Raw genomic sequence first — 19,468 nt, 5'->3', positions numbered from 1 at the left:
GGGACGGTTTCGGGGACAGGGGGACGGCAGGGGACGTTTCCCAGACGTCCCCACTTAGAGAAGAAAACAGGAAACGCGTCCCCGAAACTTCGGAAATGGTCAACGAGTTTCCGAACCATGTTGACCGTTTCGGGGACTGTTTTTCCGTTTCCTAACGTCCTGGGGACTGCATAAAAAGTTTCCTATTAAAATTTATTAAACTCAAAAAAACCATTAAAAAAATGATTTTCCAGTCATCTGCAGGCCTGGACATGTAGAAGTCAATTTTTTTATAAAATGAGTTATTAGGGGCAACTATCATACTATCTTTGTTTTCATTTTGAAGCTTAGGATGATAGTGATAGTGACTTTGATATGGATGATTAGGGGCAGCTGCCTTAGTATCTTTTGTTTTCATTTTGACTTTGATGTTTCAGACTTGGAGTGTTTTCTCTTGACATTATAATATTATATTATCATTGATACACTATAGTTGATACTTCAAAAGTTTAAAACTTTAAAGTTTGAGTCTTTATCTATTCAATGTTTCCATTTTATTGAGAGTTGATGTTTTTCATTCTTTCATTTGACTCATTTCATTATGTACTAATGGTATCTTAAGTACTTAAATGATGATTGAAAATGATGCTATTTATTCTATGATGATTCGATTAGATGCTGATTGCTATGCTCTATGATCATTGATGAATCATTATTTGATGAATAAAATTGATAATTTTAAACTATGTTGCTGTGATGAATGTAGAATTGATAAATATATTTGAAAATTCAGATAAAATTCATATATATATATATATATATATATATATATATATATATAGCTGTCCCTTGCCATCCCCTGTTTCGGCACCAAAAAAACCATCCCGGAAACCCGTTTCCTTGTCCCCCCGTCCCCTCATCCCAGAAACTTGGGGTAACATAGCACTAAATTAACGTTTCCCCTGGTACCTTTTGATCGGAGGGCATTTTGCCAAACAACTCCAGGAGACAACTGCAGAGAGGACATGGCTCTTGACAGGATACAAAGGTGTGAGTATGTTCCAATGATCTGGGATATTGTATTTAGCAAGATTGGAAATCGATATATGAAACCTAGGTCCATGTTAAACACCGGAGAATGCAGAACAAAATGGAGAGAGAGGACAGGCATTGACGATGTTTATTGAAAACTTAGCCGTCAATACCAGAGAAGACTCATCGAAGATTGAGGGAGCATCGTCAAGGATTCACTGGCAAATAGGAGGGAAAAAACATTGGTTGGAGCAGACTTAATATAATATAAAACCTAGGTGACTAAGACCTGAATATTTGGTTGTAAGATCACAACTATGTCTCAATACCAAAGCCCTTAATCAGGACCGATATTGGATGGAACAGATAATAATAGGGTCGCCTCCAAATACACACACACACACATCACAAAACCCCAATCCTGCCAATGGTCACATGCTCAGAAATCATTACAGTAACTGCACAAAACTGTTCTGTGCAAGCATAGCAAATACTGAGTGGGCCATCAATAAATATCATCCAATAAGTCTGAAAATCGAAGAAAGATTGATTCATTCTTTTATAGTCAACTGTATTTTTGATGGCAAAGAATAGACAAACTAGTTCATTGTTTTGGAAAGTAAATGAAAGGATAAAAAATTGTGAGGCAACTCATATGAACAAGCCATTAGATCACTAACCTGCCAAAGTTCATCATCATTACAGCTACCTGAAACACAAAGACATAATGATTTACAACCAAGAATGGTGTGATGGTTGCAGTCATGCCTTCATCGTCTATTCACATCCACACCTTCAAATGAGTCAAGGTGTTCAACAAGATGCACTTGCCAGAAATTAAGACTACATTACATCTCAGACCATTCAAATGAGCTTTCTCACAAAGCCTAAAGTTCAAACATGATTCTTGAGTGACCCCGGCTTTCTCACAAAGCCTAAAGTTCAAACATGATTCTTTAGTGATCCCAGTTTTCAATCCTTGTATCAATCTCTACTGTTGAACCATTGTTATTCAATCTCCATAATGGAAGTTTGTTGCGATGAAATGTCAGATGAGTTGTTCCCTTTGTTACCGTTACAATGCTCCGGTAGATATGTATGCAAAAAGTGGAAGTAGAAAAAAAGTATGTAAAGTGTTTGACAAGACACCTCAAAGAGATGAGTCCCATGAAATGTGATGAATGTAAGTGCAAACCAAGCACAAAAATTATTTGACGAGATGTCTCAAGGCTCAAAGAGATTTCAACTTATAAAATGCTATCCATGCCAGATTTCTGTCAGAAAATTAATTTGGTGAAAAGATGTCTGGAAATATTCAGACCCCTCGTGCCATCCTTCCCATTAAAGCATTATGGTCCACATAAATGCACAACCCAATTACTGGGTGAGCCTATCCATACTGTCCTTTTATTGCAGGTAATGGATGAATAATAATAGTAATTGGAAACCATGATCTGAAAACCATTTTCTGGCAGTAGTTTATCACTGTGAGACAAATTCTGGTTGCAAACAGCTTCAGAGGAGAAGCCTATCGGCTAACTATGCTACCTATAACAATAAGGGTAAAGATCAATAGTAATGAACAAATTTTCTAACGTAACCTGGTGTTTTAAATGCACTCATATGAATTTTGGTGAGTTATACTTCATGGGCACTTATATGAATTTTTGGTGAGCTATTCTTTATGGGCAAGTGTTAGGGCAATGTTCATATCAGCTTCTGTTGAATGGTCATGTAATTTAGACATGACGTTTTGCTACTTTAATCTTACAAGTTCTTTAATTTTATTTTTGAAATTGTAAATATTTGGCAAGCTTAACTTTAGAATACACAGGATTATTGCCCTAAGGAAGGTCTAGCTTGTGCAGTCTACTTCATTCCAATATATGGATTTTTTATCAGTGACAATTCAATCATGTTGCATGTTAATTTTGCAATGACCTTGAAACATGATTTCTGCATAACGACAAAATTATGTGGAGGCAAAAACATAAATGTGATCGATTTGCAACACCATTGACTTGGTGTCTAAAATATCAATATAATAAAGTGAAAGTTTTTTAGTTTTGCACTTGCTCTATATGTCTTCAAAGTTCGTCATACTTTAAACTGTAACTTAATACATACAACTCCCATACCATACACATACCACATATCAGGAAACTATAAATAAATGTAATATAGCTGTATCCTTGTTCTTCTTGTAAACTTGTACCCTGAATTGATATGGTGTTTATATGAATTGTTATTTTTATTTTTATGTTTTTTCATTTAATTTTTCTTATTTTTTTAATGACTTAATTTATTCTTGTGCATTTGTAGCTTTCATGATGTCATGTCACCTCTTTAATCAACACCAATTTTCCCATGCAGACTCCACTTCCATGCTACTTTTTATTTTATTTTATGATTTTGCATGATTTCTGCTTGACGTAGTCTCTTTATCTTCTTATCAACCATTTTGTGCACTAGTAACTATATATTTTGCACAATCATTCTTGTTAACTTGCATATTTCTTTATCCATTCCATGTTTCTTTTTCCATTCTTTATTCTCTTCTTATTCCCTTTTTGGCAGAACCGCTTCTTCTGTTTTGTGCACTGAAATATTTATAAAATGCCTTTGAATGATTCATTCTTATGTTTCTTCCTACCTCTTTTACTTCCCTGTTCCCTTGTCTTGGGTAGCTGCCTTCTTATGAGTTTCCTTATTGATCATGAATGATGAAGTTTTAATTTGTTACCATTAAAGTGTCTAGGTAACAAGTCACCTTGTAAATCTTACAATTTGTATGTTTGGTGGGGAAGTTCCTTTCTAATCTTAGGTCCTGGCCACTGAAATTTTAGTTTCCTTGTGTGTCTGGAAGACTCGGAGTCATACAACAAAATAAAATGATCTTGCAGCTGTTTTTTTGCAATATGATTTAAAGTGTCTAGGTAACAAGTCACCACGTAAACCTTGCAATTTGCATGCTTTGATGGGAAGTTCCTTTGTAATATTAGGTCCTGGCGACTGAATTTTTAGTTTCCTTGCGTGTCTGGAAATTTTGGAGTTGCACAACAAAATAAAATAAAATGATCTTCTTGCAGCTGTTTTTTGGTAATATGACTATCAAGTTGGTTGTGTTTTCCTGATACCTCTTTGTTTGTCATCTAGTTTCATAGGTTCATCCAGTCAATGCTTGCAATGAAATTGGCCCAACTATCGAAACTAACCGAGTGATGCATAGCATGGAACAAAATATCCAATGGAGAACAAGTTCTATTTTGTATACAAGCTGAAATAGCGTAAATATGTTGAGGTGCTTATATGTTGTCTTACAAGTCCACTATATTCTAGTAACATGATCATCCAAATCATGTCTGGCCAGGTCACAAACCTTGATAAGCATGGTTTCAAGGATTTTGTTAAATGCTTCCATGGTTTCATTTGTGTCTTGGTTATTTGTGTTAACTTTTTTGTGTGCCATCATGAACTCACTCAAGTGTATTTTTATTGTATTATTCATAAATTGCTTTGTTAGTCTCTTTTTGAACTGGATTATAGCCCATATTGGCTGATAATAGTTCCAACTTTCAAATAAACTTTCCAGCTGTGACAACCATAGGAATTTCTGGTTGGAGCATCATTTGTCCATTGGATAAGATAATTAGTTGCAGTGATAATGTATTGGGCATCATATTTTCGCATGGGAAAGAGCTAATAGGTCCCTAAAAATATATTGCCCATTTGTCAAATGACTCTCGTGCAAGAACAGGAATCAGTGACATTTCATCTCTCTGATTGTGTGGGGGCAGTTCATATTGCTAGTTGTTGTTGTTGGCGTATAGAGTAACCTTTAGGGGTTTGTTTGGGAGTGACAAATGCTTCTAACTCAGTCAGATCCTTCAGAACATGCTGACCCAAAATAAATGCCTTTCCATCATATCATCATTGATTGATATTACATCCTCTCTTGTTCTAATAGGATGTAAATAGTCTGATCCATAGTGACACTTACTAGGTTCTTGTTGGAGTAAGACTAAATGTTCTTGAAATAAGACAATCCTCTTGCATCTTTGTCCATAAACATTGGGTTTCTTAATCAAATACTTTGAGGCCTCGTGATCCATGTAAAAGATGAATGGTATGAAAAACTGTTAGAATCTGAAAAGATTAATAACCCAGAAAACTAGTGCAAAGAGTAAATATCTAAACTATGAATGCAAATGATACAAAATCAAAATAGCATCATAGAGTTAGTCTCCAAGAGAGTAATGCAAATGCTGGAAGCAAAATAGCATTAGGAGGATGCAAAAACAAGAGATACAAATACAAGCCAGGTAGCATGCTTATATAGGCTAGGAAGAGGGAGCAGGTGGCAACACCAACCAATGAGGAGCAACCATCTATCGGACTAAAGATAGCAAAGTATCTTCCCAAGATAGCTAATGGATGCTCACATGTAAGAAGGTGACACCTTACAACCATTCACCTAATAAGACATGCTTTATTAACCTAAGCGAGATTATTAAAAGTGTAGGAAAAACCTAGCAAAATAGGAAAAATAAAAAACTACACTAACACCCCCCCATAAGTGAAGCTTAGGTGGATGTAGAAATGGGTCCCGGCAAGTCAAGCTTGATGAGGTACCCATGTACATAAAATTCCCCCAAAAGAGAGAGAAAAGAGACTCCCCAAAGAAAATTAGGACTCCAAGTAAGAGGAAGAGGCCCCCCCAAAAGATGAAGCATCCCGCACCTCCAGCAAAGCTTGCAAATTTTGTCCGGTTGATCCACTTACATCGAACAAGTTTTCTTCCCTTAAAAAAAGCGACAAGATCCCAAGTGTGGTTCCTCATCAAGGAACTATACTCTTCCTGCATAGCTGTATCCCACTCAAAAATACCAGAAGCCTCATGAAAGGACTGTGGATTTGAGGCAGTAGCAATGAAGATATGTAGAGCATCCTGGAATTGTGAATGAGTCTGCTTGGTGTCTGATGGATCCCCAACCCAATCACCTGCAAACTGCAAGGTCTGTCTAGCCCAAAGTGGACCAGAAGATGGAGAATCTAGAGGAGAATCATCAACCTGTGAATGATGACTAGGAGAGGAAGGAGGTGAGTCCTCTGAGTCACTCTCTGCATCAAAAGTGGAGGTAGAAGACTGCTCAAGTGAATCTGACCCATCAGGAGATCTATCATGTATTCCAAGTGACTCTAATGTCAAAGTAGAAGGCAACCCTGTGACCATGCTCTGCTGGTTAAGCTGATGCAAGTAGTGGAAGTTAAGATGGCCAAACTGCTCATGCCATAATCTGCTCACATCATTAGAGTGAGTGAGAAAAATAGTCAAAGGAGGATCAGGAACAAGGTGAGAAAACATATAGAGTCTTGACTGATGATCTGCTCTCCCAACTGCAATTGTAGAATCATTGTGCAACTCACGTATCTCCACTGAATCAGGAGTGAACTCAACCCGCTTGCCTAAACCTGTGTGAGTGATCTGGTGTACCAATAGGAGATTAGTTGACAATGAGGGTACATAAGGAACATCATGGAATGTGCCATCCCCCACATCAACAGACCCTCTCTCGCACACCTCAATAGGATTGTTGTCACCCATCAACATAGAAGGCATAGTGCATTGCTCCAAGGATGCAATTTCTTCCTTAGATGAAGCCATGTGGTGTGAAGCACCCGAATCAAGAACCCAAGTGGATGGTGAGGAAGCAACTGCAAAAAGGGCCTTGCCCTTTCCTTTCCCCTTGTTGTTTTCTTTTTCTTTGTTAGACCCTTCATTAGAACTTTGTTTGATAGACTCAGGAACACTGATATTATTCTTCTCAAGAATGTATGTCAAGTGATCAAGTTGTTTCTGCAAACATTTATGTTCATCATGACCAGGTCTTTTACAATAAGCACATTTGACCTTTTCTTTCTTAGGTTTATTGCCCTTGGAAGATGGTGTATCAATAGTTGCTTTTGAAGAAACTGGCATCTGATCCTTCTTCTCCTCGCTATTCTTTTGTTTCTTGTCCTTACTATTGTTGTTACTACTTTTTCCTTGTTGTTCTTTTGTGCCTTGGTTGGCAGCCAAGGCATGTGACTTAGAGGACTTAAGAATGCCCATCTGGATTAGCTTGTCCTGTTCTCGAGTGAGATTGATAGCAAAATCATCTAAAGATGGCATGGTGAATTGAGTACCAAGTGCACCCTTAGTAGCATAGAAGGTAGAGACAAACACAGAATATTCTGAACTTAGCTTAGAGAGAATACTAAGAATCAGTTGTTCATCTTTCTTTTCAATTCCACATTGTTTTAACTGCAGCCTTAGTGATTTCAATTTAGTGAAGAAATCTTGGATTGTGTTGAAATTGCCTGGACTCAAACTTATTAATTCATTTTCCAACATATGACCCCTCATTGAATCTTGTGTGCCAAATAGTGTTTCTAGCTTTGTCCATACTTCATTTGGTGTATCCAAAGACTCAATGTGAAATAGCAAGTCAGGAGAAACAGACAAACACAATGTTCCAAATGCCTCATCACATTTGTTAAACCACTTAGGCTTATCTTCATCTTTAGCAGGTTCAGTTTCAAGTCCCATAGTTATCCTATTTAATCCAGCTTTCCTTAAGTGAATTGTCATGCGTGATTTCCACTCAAAGTAATTGTATGGAGTTAGGATGGGCATATTTGTTTGATCCATGATGAAGAAATGCAAAGAAATGCTAAAAAGAAGAGAACCCAGCCACGACAATGTCCCCCCCCCCTTTTTACTCAATCAAAGAACCCCCCCCCCCAAAGAATTATGATTTGGCACTTTATTTTAGTGCATCTACCACTAGAAAGAGATACTTAGTGGTCTTGATTTCAATGCATTACAAACCCTCATGAAGAGCATATGCTAAAAGTGAAACTTGGGCACAATAATCAAGGAAACAAACAACACCACTGTGATCTACTCGAAAAATATGCACTTTCAAAAAAAGAATCGCCTCGATACGAGTTCGTATGAGAAAGTTATGATCCTCCGAAGTTTCCAAAATGAGAACTGTGCACAGTCACGGCTGAGAATTTGCAATTTCTGAAGAATTCATGCATGAAAATCAAAAAATAACTCCACTAGTGGATAGAGCACAAAAAAATAGCCAAGTTCATAACAAGAATCATCAAAATCGAAGTCCGTATGAGCAAGAACGAGACATTTGAAAACTGCATTCAAATCTGCGGCTGCCAACGGAGAGGGGTATGGCTGTAGCTTTGCATGCTCGATCCTGAAAAATATACAGCTTGCATGCAAAATCTAAAAGATACCCAGATGGTTTTTCAGGGCTGCGAACAAAACCCAGAAAGTGTTTTTCTTGCTGATGAACAGAAGATGTTGTTGTAGTGTAAATCAGACGCCTTTAACAGTAAAAAACGGCTCAAAAAATCAGAAAACGACCCCAGCAACCAAAATTTGACATGCAAAAGCTGGATCAGCTTCTTAAGTCCATCAATGGCATGCTGGAACCTGCAAAACTGATTAAAAACTCCAAATATGCAAGTTGGTTGTCAGATTTGAGATTGAAACCCCAGAAAAAAACTGTTTTTGTCAAAACTTTTCTGATTCTCAAGATCATCCAAAGATGCAAGAGAAGAGCATACTTCATTTTTCAAAAAACTAAAATAAAGTTTATTTGCCCCCCCCAAATCTCTCAAATAAGGAAACTAAAATCTACTCTTGCACATAGAAAAGCTCTGATACCATGTTAGAATCTGAAAAGATTAATAACCCAGAAAACTAGTGCAAAGAGTAAATATCTAAACTATGAATGCAAATGATACAAAATCAAAATAGCATCATAGAGTTAGTCTCCAAGAGAGTAATGCAAATGCTGGAAGCAAAATAGCATTAGGAGGATGCAAAAACAAGAGATACAAATACAAGCCAGGTAGCATGCTTATATAGGCTAGGAAGAGGGAGCAGGTGGCAACACCAACCACTGAGGAGCAACCATCTATCGGACTAAAAATAGCAAAGTATCTTCCCAAGATAGCTAATGGATGCTCACATGTAAGAAGGTGACACCTCACAACCATTCACCTAATAAGACATGCTTTATTAACCTAAGCGAGATTATTAAAAGTGTAGGAAAAACCTAGCAAAATAGGAAAAATAAAAAACTACACTAACAAAAACAAGCATGGTTGAAATTTGGGTATTGCTTTAAGCCTTAAACTTGTTTGAAAGTTAATCCATGTAAAAGATGAATGGTATGAAAAAAAAGCATGGTTGAAATTTGGGTATTGCTTTAAGCCTTAAACTTGTTTGAAAGTTAAGTCCACCAAAAGATAACTACGTGAGGGGGGGTGAATCAGTTATCTGATCAATACAACTCTTATCAACCTTATTAAACTTCAAATATGTGATCAATATAAATAACCATAAGAAGATACACACGAACAATAATGCCAGATATGTTAACTAGGGAAACCCTTGATTAGAGGGAAAACCCTAGTGGGGATGATACCCACAAAATGATGTACTAATATAAATATTCCTTGTAAGAGAATGGACTTTGTTAGGAGCCAATGAAATACATTCAGGACATATCAGTCCCTGTTAGGAGATTCCAACCCTATTAGGAGTTGTAGAAGGTAGAAGGACCAACTGTCCAAACAACTTCAGGGGCAAGACCACTGAACTCACTGTCCAATTGGTCTCTGTATTATTCCTTCCAAAATAATAGAAATGCAACTGATCTCAGCAACTCAAACTCTTGCTCTCTCCTCTTACCGTGCCAATACCACCCCAAATACTTTTCAGATCTCAATACCAGATCTCCAATTTTGCATCATAAGTATCCCTTTGATCGCTTACTCGCATTTACCAAATTCGCATATTACTTAATCACTTGCATCCTTAGCACATCCCTTCACAAGGAAAATAACTTTCCTTTATACCATGTCCTCAAAATAATTCATTGAGTTGGTGTTGAGGCTTTCCCAATTAATTACAATAGGACCTCACTAAGATAATACAATTCATGACATCTTTTCATAATTACAAAATACTGTCGGCTCCGAGTCTTCACAACTTCTCACATGTGTGACCTTTGACTTTGCGCACTCGCTGATGTCATCAATAGGCTGTGTATTGTCTCTGTCTAATTGCGCTCATCCAGATTCTATCCGTGTTAGGAGATACAATCCAATGACCAAAAACAACTTCTCAGATACTTTATCTGCACACTGTTTTTTGTAAATCACAAATAACTTACACTAGGCTTCTGCATGCACACTTATCCACGTCATTAGGACACACTGTAGAACATGTCCTCAGTAGCGCTTGACCTTATCATTAATACTAGATCCGTACAACTTCCATCTCTGTCTGCTACTCTGCCAATCTTCATAGTATGTTGATATCAATGACAAACATAGTCATGAATGCAACACACAGTCATGCTAACTGTCTCTTCATAGTATCTTCATGCTAACAATCTCCCCCTTTCGCATTGATGGCAACATCGATGAAAAACATCTAAGTTCCAAGAATACCAAATCCAACTCTACTGCTACTAGTGCTCTCATCTTTCAAATCCTCTTCATCAATCAAATTCAAAACTCTGAGGAACAATTGCTGCTCCCCCATTGATAAACTTCTCTCATAGACATATTTCTCCCCCACTGACATCAATCAATCTTTCCTTCATAACTCTCCCCTATTCACAAGAGATACTTCTCTTATGCACTTACTTCTCCCCAATTCATAGGAGATGTTTTTCATGTGCTCGTTCTCCCCTATTCACATCAATGACAAAGGCATCATTATGTCAATCAGCTACTCAAAGTCTTCAACTAGCTCAAGTGTCCAAAGACACTATTCAATACTAGCTACCAAGAGTCCTTCATGACTCTGCTCAATTACAGATACTCCTCCATTGAGGAAGCATCAACATTTAGTCCAAATAAACAATAGTGCTTTGTACCATTGGATTGATGCAATCTCTACATCTTCTATTCTGAAGTAGGCAGGGACATAACCCCATGCATACCTTGCAAATACTCAAATGTATCCTTAGGCAAAGGTTTCGTAAAAATATTTGCAATCTGCTCCTTTGTATTAACATACTCTAATCTAATCTCTTTCTCTGCAACTTTCTTAGAACATGATACTTAATCGATATGTGCTTTGTCTTGAATGTAACACTTGATTCTTAGACATACTCACTGTACTTGTGTTACCACAATGTATGATAACATGTTCTGGAAACTCTATCCCAATATCCTTCAGCAACTGTTTCAGCATCTGTTCTGGAAACTCCTATCTTCAATTTATGAAATGCGATGCCAACAAGAACTCGTTTTGCATTGAATGCTGTCATATTGCTGCAGAAGTCCACCCCAACTTCTACCAATGAAAATTAACATAAATTATTAATGTAAATCTCAGATTTACTTCAAGTATGACATCCAAAAGGAGGCCACCCCATAATAATAAATATGTTGCAAGATACTTTGTCAATGTCGTCATAAGCCACCTCCTCAAACAGCCAATCAAACTGGTCAACTGTGACAGCTACATAACCCCACAACAATCTGTAGAAAGACCGGCACTGTCACTTGTCACTTGGATATGCACCTATGAACAGATGCTCTTCAAACATATCAAATGTAATATATTAGAATATTTTTGTCCAGTAACTGCCACCACCAACAGTCAAAGTGGAGGATTTCAAGAAAAAGCAAAGAAGATGTTGCTGGCATGTGTCAGAGTACTATGTATTAAAATATTTTAATGTTTCTTTAATGGTCATCTTAATTAGTCTTCAGTTTATTAGTTAGTTTCTTGTTTCAGTCCTAGTTACCAATTGTTTCGTTTAGAAACTGCGTCTTTATAAATTAATGTTTAATATCAAACTGATAAGTTTTGTTACATGGCATCAGAGCAGGTTGATGGAGTTCTTTAAGATTTGGCAAATTTGTTAAGAAAAGTTTGTGGCCTTATGTTTTTTGTTGAATTTTTAAACAAAATTCATCAAGGTCATTTTTGAGTTGTGAAAGTTCTGTGCACTTTTTCAGGGAGTCTGTTATTCTATGAAAAACACAGGTTCTTCTACCATTTTGAGGTTTTTTATGCCCGTGATTGCAGTTTTTCTCCCTGCATGACCCCAAACAGTGATTTTTTCTGTTTGTCAAAGGTTTTTGTAGCTGCATTTATGCAAATTGCAGCCATATTCATGTGAATCTCCCATCCACCTCACAGGCTGAAGAGGAAGTCAGTCATTTTTCCTATGCTCGCACTGTTTTGAGCTGCATTCTTCAACTCACGTGACATGCTCATGTCCAAGCATTTGAGGTGATGGCTCCGGCTTTCTCTATATTTGGTGTGCCATTCTTTGCAACCCATGACTGGTGTGTCCTCTGCAACCCACATTTTGTCTTACGTTTTCTGGATGGCCTCGCAGTTTATTTTTGTGTTTTCTACTTTTGTCTCAGCCTAAGTTCATTATTCAGAAATGACTTTGCAGATTTGAAGGCCATTCTTTAATGGCGATTGGTTTTTCCAAACCCAGGGTTTGGATGTCTGCAAAAGTGTGTTTTCTTCCTAGTGAAGGATTTCTTTAGTGAGTTTAGTTTTATAAAGTTTTGTAATACTATGCTAGATTAAACCTTATGACTTGGCCAAATGATTTATCATATATTTTAGGCCTTATTACTTCACATTTATTCACCAAAACATTTAAGACTAAACTATTGCAAAAAAATATAGAAGAATTTTTTTGGTTGATGCATTGCAAAAATTATATAAAGAATTTTTTTTGGTTGATGTAACATTGCACTCACATCCCAGGATGCGTTTGCAGCTTTACTTGCCTTAGTGGAAATGACATATCTGATCTTTTTTAGACGTTCTATCTTCTTTAATAAATAATAGCACCATTCATTGAGAAAATTTTAGCAAATTGATGCGAATTCTGGATTCATACCTAAACAGACACTAGTGCGCATTCACTTTCAGAATCCTAGCAAAGTTACCTCAAATATCGGTTGAATGAAACATTCATCATGGCAGTTCATAGCATCATCACTTATTATAGAGAAGTGGCTCAAAACATATTGTATTACATTTGAATTACTCCTAATGTTCATTCGACTTTTACATAGCTCTGAGCAAGGTGCATGCCTGTAAAAATAGTTCCAGTTTTTCCTACTTAGATATCTTCTATTACATCTTCTACATTCTACTATCTAGTCTCTATCTATGCATGTATATCCTTCTTTTCTACTTTTGCTCCTACACTTCTCTTGTCCACTCTACATGTGGTAGATCTTTATCTTGAAATGGAGGGCTTTGGTAATGCACATAAGGCTTGGCTCTTCTTTATCCTAGTCACTCTCCTACATTAAAATTGTCGTCTCTTCCATCTGCTGGATTTAATTACACATGCAGCATTTTATAACTTGGCAAATTGGCAGGATGAATTTGTAAGCCAACCTGTCAAAATGGAAACATATGGCTATCTGAGTGGGCAAACTAGGAATATATGTTCTCAAAAATGTTTTTCTCTTAATTTGTTTTTTTCTGTGTGGGGGGGATTAGGGTCGAATGATAAGAGTCCATTAGTTCCTGGTATGAGGAGTTTAGGGATGGGCAGAGGCCTCCCTTCACTAGATTTTGAGTTTTTGTACTTATTTTGATATCATGCTACTCATTGATGTATCTTTACGATATATTTAGAAATCTTCAATTTGACAATTTCATTCATCAATTTTTATTTAGTAATTGAGTATTCAAAATTAAAATGGAAATATTAAATCTTAGTGTTTAGTATTTGCAATTTGCTAAAGTTTCATTTGAAATTTAATTCATAACTAGTTTTTCAAGTACCATATGTATATCAGCACTGCCACAACCAAGCCCCCAACTTTGGCCGGTTGCCCCCCAATCCCGAAACTCAGTGGAACACTGATTGCAAGGCATATGAGAGTGAAGCATTAATGTTTCTGTGCTCCATCGAAGGAAGATAGCAATCATATCTCATTTTGTAACAGAAACTTAGAACTGATTGTTGGTTGTTATAGGTCAAATTGATTGAGCCATCATATTTATACTATACAATGTTGCAGTTTATTAGTTTATTATTTGAGCAAGTGATTAGGTTTTGGTAAAAATTAAGAAAATCTGTTTATTATTTTACACAGAAGATACTGAATTGACTTAGGTTTTTACAGGTATCAACAAATCCTAATGCAGGTGGTGGGTGTAGCTGTGGAAGTTCATTCACAGTCAAATAAGCATACCACATAGAGGGAGTCGAATGAAAATAAAATCTTATTTTTCAATCCATCCTGGTAGTCTCATTTTTTTATCTTCCTGTAAAATTCTGCTCAGATTTTTCTCAAACAACTTTAAAAATAACAAATTATTATTGTACTAGTTCCCTTGCATTTTAATGTATGTAACCCACCTTAGTTCAGCTTGACGTTTAATATGAACAAGTATAAAATGAAAAAATACAATTGAACGTGTAGGAGGCATAGTCAACTTGCTTGTGGTGTTAACCCTTATATTCTTGTAATCTTTCGGTTCACTTTGATTCTCTTTGTTTAGGCTTTGAAGTTTTCATTATTTTCTATTATATTGACCGATTATTGTTTTACTTGTCACAGATTTTAAGATTTTAATAAATTTTGTTCTTCCAATTTGGAACAATACATCTTCAACAATGATCCTTTTGTGAATGTACAATTTGAGTAATCAATTCAATGCGATTTTTTTTTTCCTAAGAGATTAATGGAGAGTAGAGTCTTGGGTCTTTGAAATGATCTAATATGTCCTCATAACTATTGTGGTATCTCCATTGTGAAATTTTTGGTAGGTTTTGCTTACAAGTATGCTTTGAATTTCAGTACTCAAGTTCCTTGAATTTCTTTCCAATTTAATATGCAGTGCATAATGTTGTCCACTGTAACTAGATGGTAGATCAAATAATGTCTGGATAACATCTTATGTTGTGATATTTCTATCAGTAGTCAATTATGTAGTTTTTGAGTTAAACTCATTGACCCATGTTTAATGAGTAGTGGTTCACACAAACCCATCTCTCCTGAGAATGAATGGAACACTTGGCACTCATTGGTTCTAGGTGATGCTCATAGAGGTGAATCACTGGGACTTCCCGGGAGGTCACCAATCCTAGTACTACTCCAACTTGAGTGCGGTTAACTAAGGAGTTTCCTCCATGGTTAAATCCACTCTGCTTGCAAGCCCATTTGCAAAACTAATTCAAGTAGGAGGTGTTAATCTTGTTCTTAATACCAAATTATATAACTAGGCTTCTTCCAAGCCTAACTAACATATTACCATCAGTCCCTCAGGACTCTTCCAAGGCTAGCGACCAGGTGATTGACCTTTTCCTCATGCCATACTCACCTCTACCAAGTATCTCCACCTCAATCTCCACAATGCCCAAACAACTATCTCTCACTCCACACAACACTTCCATGACCTTACACTCTCCAAGATCTTTCACAACACCATACCCCAAATTGTTTCCAAAGGCTTAACTCATTACCAATAAAGAGATTTCAAACATTCATAAGGCTCTACACACCTTAGTGGGCTTCAAACATCAATTCTTACAAACAAACCTAATGAGGGCTCTTCCTTGTAGCCCTAGCTTGTGATTTAGGTAAGAAATCAAAACCTCTCAATCATCTACCTATACTAAAGGTAGATTCAGACACCCATTTCTAACTCTATCAAATTCCAAAATCTTAGGTTCTAACTTGTTCATTAAAGCATATAACTCATAGGCCCTAATCTAGGCTAATAGGCCTAAAGAACACACTCCACCTATCACCTCTCAAAACCCTCAAGAACTTGAACAAACAACCTTCAATACACCATTACCTTATCAAAAACTTTGCAATTGCCGACTTTCAGGCTCCTAGTCTTTGAGGAGATACCCAAACCTTTAAACCCTTGCTATAATGAGGGTTTCATTGTTGAATATGGAGACTTGACTTCCAAACTCCAATAGCTCACTTACTCTACTCTTCCAAGAGGTTCCTTAACATCCCATGAATATATATACACCTTCCAACACACATGCAAGCTCTAACCAAGCCACTATCACGTTTTTAATTGTTGAATCTCTATATTTTCCTTGCAACAACATGTAACTTGCTAATTCTTGGCCAACTCCTTACAGAGGGCAGTGGTTATTATTCAAACCTATAAGATGGCTATCAAGACAACCAAGAAAAACTCTCAACATCTTCCCTAATTCCCATACAGTGAAATTCATGTAATCAGTGTATACTTCACTCTAAAATTGTGCAGTGTTTACTGTATAACAGTGAGCAGTGAGATCTTTAGCAATAACCCAATGATGTTATGTACACCTATAACATTAGTATTAACTCTAAACTTCATTACCATATATGTGGAGCTCAAGAGTTGCCATAACCATGAGGTATGAGAGAAGATACAAGGGCTGTAATTCAAACACTAGTATATCAACAAAATTTCACAAAAAAAATGAATGATTTATTATACAAATTCGCACCATACCATGCACTTTTCTTCTTCTCACCTCTTCCCCCTCTCTTCTACACGAGATTACATTGTTTATACCATAACATGACCTTTCACCTCCCCTAAGAGCTTGTCCAAGATGGATGACCTTCCATCTTCCACAATTTGTCATGTTGCAAAATGTTGTCAGCAACATTTTTGACAACATAGCAACTTTTACACTTTTTCCACATCTTTGCATTTTATGCTTTTACATACTTTCTTGGTACCCTAAATAGGTCCAAAAGCTTATTATGACCTTTTAACATTCCATCTATGGCCTTACATGGCATTTTCCACATTTTGACTCTCTTTGACCCACATTGACATAACCATGGTCAACATGACCTTAATTGAACACCTAATAACATGAATTGAAATAACTGATTCCCTCATCTATCAAGACTCAAAAGCATACTAACTAAGACTCAAAATTCCAAGGAGATGGTTAGGGTGCTCCTGCACCAAAAACCTTCACCAAGTGTCGTGCCTTATGAACCATTCATTAGAAAGCCCCTTAAGTTCATCAATAAGTGCAAGATATTTCCCACAACAAGTCAAATTGTGGTATTGCTATCAAGAGTCAACTGTGTAGTTTTTGAATCAAACTCATTGACTCATGTTTCATGAGTAGTGGTTCACACGAACCTGTCTCTCATGAGAATGAATGGAGCACTTGGCACTCATTGGATCTAGGTGATGTTCATAGAGGTGAAGCATCGAGACTTCTTGGGAGGTCCCCCATCCCAATACTACTCCAACTTGAGCGTGCTAAGCTAGACAATTTCCTCCATGGTAAATTCCACCCTATTTGCAACTCCATTTGCAAAACCTTCACCAAGTGTTGTGCCTTATGAACCATTCATTAAAAAGCCCCTTAAGTTCATCTTATGTTTTCAACTTTATTACAAGTAAATGTTTTTAATGAGAGTCTACTCATTACAACAAGAAATAGTAAGCCTAAGGATATGGAATTTTTACTCTACAGAGTTTTTTTTTTTTTTTTTTTCAAATTTCTCTTTTGCCCCCTCAATATGCTGGTTACAGAAGATTTTGAAAACTGATGTGCTTTATTTTGTGTTTGTTTGCCAAAGCTTTTGACTTGCTGTTGCAAGTAATATGAAAATTGTCTCGAGAGTGAAATCTTGTCCCAACAATTGTCTTGCTTATTGTGGCATTTTAATCTCTTGGTGAACACTTCTGTAAAAATCACAATACTAATTGATTATGTTGTGTCAATGCTGAATTCACCTTCAACGAATGTGATCTCTACTTAACATTTTTACTATAGCACAAACTCTATTGCATTTTTTATAAGTTGACATCCTAATAAAGCACAAGAAAGAAAGTGTAGGAGATCTTACCTCTTTGCAAATTTAGAAACTAAGCAAGTGTAGGAGATCTTCCCTCTTTGCAAATTTAGAAACTTACTTGTGGAAATGAGCTTTTGTCATCATTGCCCTAGAGTTAATCAACAACAATTTGTTGATTCTTTTCCAAAACATAAATAGCATTAGAAGTTCGGCAAGGGTTTTTCAATTTTTTTAGGTAAGTATAGGAAATCGATCCACAAAAAGTAAGAAGCAAGAAAAGTACATTCACTGATAGGAAATATTATTAAGAAAATTCCACACACACAAATCATGTGAGATGTTATTCCAAGGCACATCAATCACAAACGAGTCCATAGTGATAACAATTAGCCTCTAAAACCTTGAATGAGTAATTCTTGTGAACACGAAACCCATGATTGTAAAGGTCTTTCTAAACCAATATCTATCTTCCACATTTTTGGCACTGCAATGCCACTCCCATGTGTGTGAATGTGTATGTAACTTATGTCATGAAAGCAATATGAGCTATGCTGTAAATTGTTAGTGATAACCATAAAATATGCAAGCAATGTTACAATAGCATTGGGTGAAGTGTTGTAAAACCCCAAATTGTAATGGTAAATTTGGCACTTTGTTCTTAATACTAATTGATTTCATTGAATGGATACTGTGATGTTATTGATTGTAGAAAGTGATATGAAATAATCTAACTCCTTATTTTTTATACTTGAGTTCTTTGTGTTAATATCTCATGCTAAGATAGCATATCAATTTCTACCTAGGGTACCAAGCCCTTTCGTGCTTCGAGCACTTGTGATGTAGCACACCAATCTCAATTCACAAAGAACTTAATAACTCATGAGAAAACCCAATATAGATTCAAACTCTGAATTGTTCATTACTAAAAAATTCCTTCTACATGGATCTCTAACTCCATTAAATAACAGCTGACTCCAAAATGAGAAAATGAGAAATTTCAAATTTGGCAGATTTTGACAACTGGAAAAATATGCCATTTTTGGTAACTTCTAAAAAATCTCTGAAAGCAAATTCGAAGTTTCCTATATCTACCCTTTAAACCATAAAGGCGAATTGCCAACTAATCTTCAAAATTTAGAAAGAAATTTCGAAGTTATTACAAAGTAGAAAAAATAAAAAACCACCTGAGATATTTTAAAATTGAAATTTGGAGGTCAAGATGGAATTTATGGCTCTCTAAAATAAATCAAAATGGGCCCCAACAGAGCTGGCTAAGTTGGAATCTACCTCAACTATAGATTTTGAAAAAATTCAGAAAAATCTAAGAAAACCTAGATCCGAGTCAAAAGTTACGACTCTCCAAACTCCCTACATTATTCTCCCCTTCTTGAAAGAAACTTTGCTCCTACAAGTGACTGTTGGTGAAGTGGTGCAACTTGGAAGGATCTAATTGCAACACTGCCCGCTTAGATAGCCATGTGTTTTCAATGTCTGGTAAGTCACCCCACTGTACTAAATAGCGGTTGTATTGACCGTGCCTTGTGGAAGTAGATTGTTTGTCAAGAATATGAGCAATGGTATCTTGTTTCTT

General features: G+C 36.4%; 1 protein-coding gene across 1 annotated transcript in view; it reads left to right on the top strand.

Annotated features, from left to right (window-relative positions):
* Positions 1–14,516, top strand: part of LOC149549202 (Iron-sulfur cluster biosynthesis family protein) — a 34,885-nt gene extending 20,369 nt beyond the window's left edge. The window contains exon 4 of the mRNA XM_089792624.1: positions 14,218–14,516. Within this exon, the coding sequence (XP_089648750.1) occupies positions 14,218–14,280 (63 nt within the window). The 3' untranslated portion in view covers positions 14,281–14,516. The remainder of the gene's footprint in view (positions 1–14,217) is intronic.
* The last annotated feature ends 4,952 nt before the right edge of the window (positions 14,517–19,468 follow it).

Source organism: Cupressus sempervirens, chromosome 7, assembly GCF_028749045.1.
Source record: "Cupressus sempervirens isolate cs-2001-9-10 chromosome 7, ASM2874904v1, whole genome shotgun sequence".
Classification (NCBI taxonomy): Eukaryota; Viridiplantae; Streptophyta; class Pinopsida; order Cupressales; family Cupressaceae; genus Cupressus; species Cupressus sempervirens.
The sequence above is the reverse complement of the archived record's forward strand: the minus strand, read 5'-3'. Positions and strand labels throughout refer to the sequence as shown.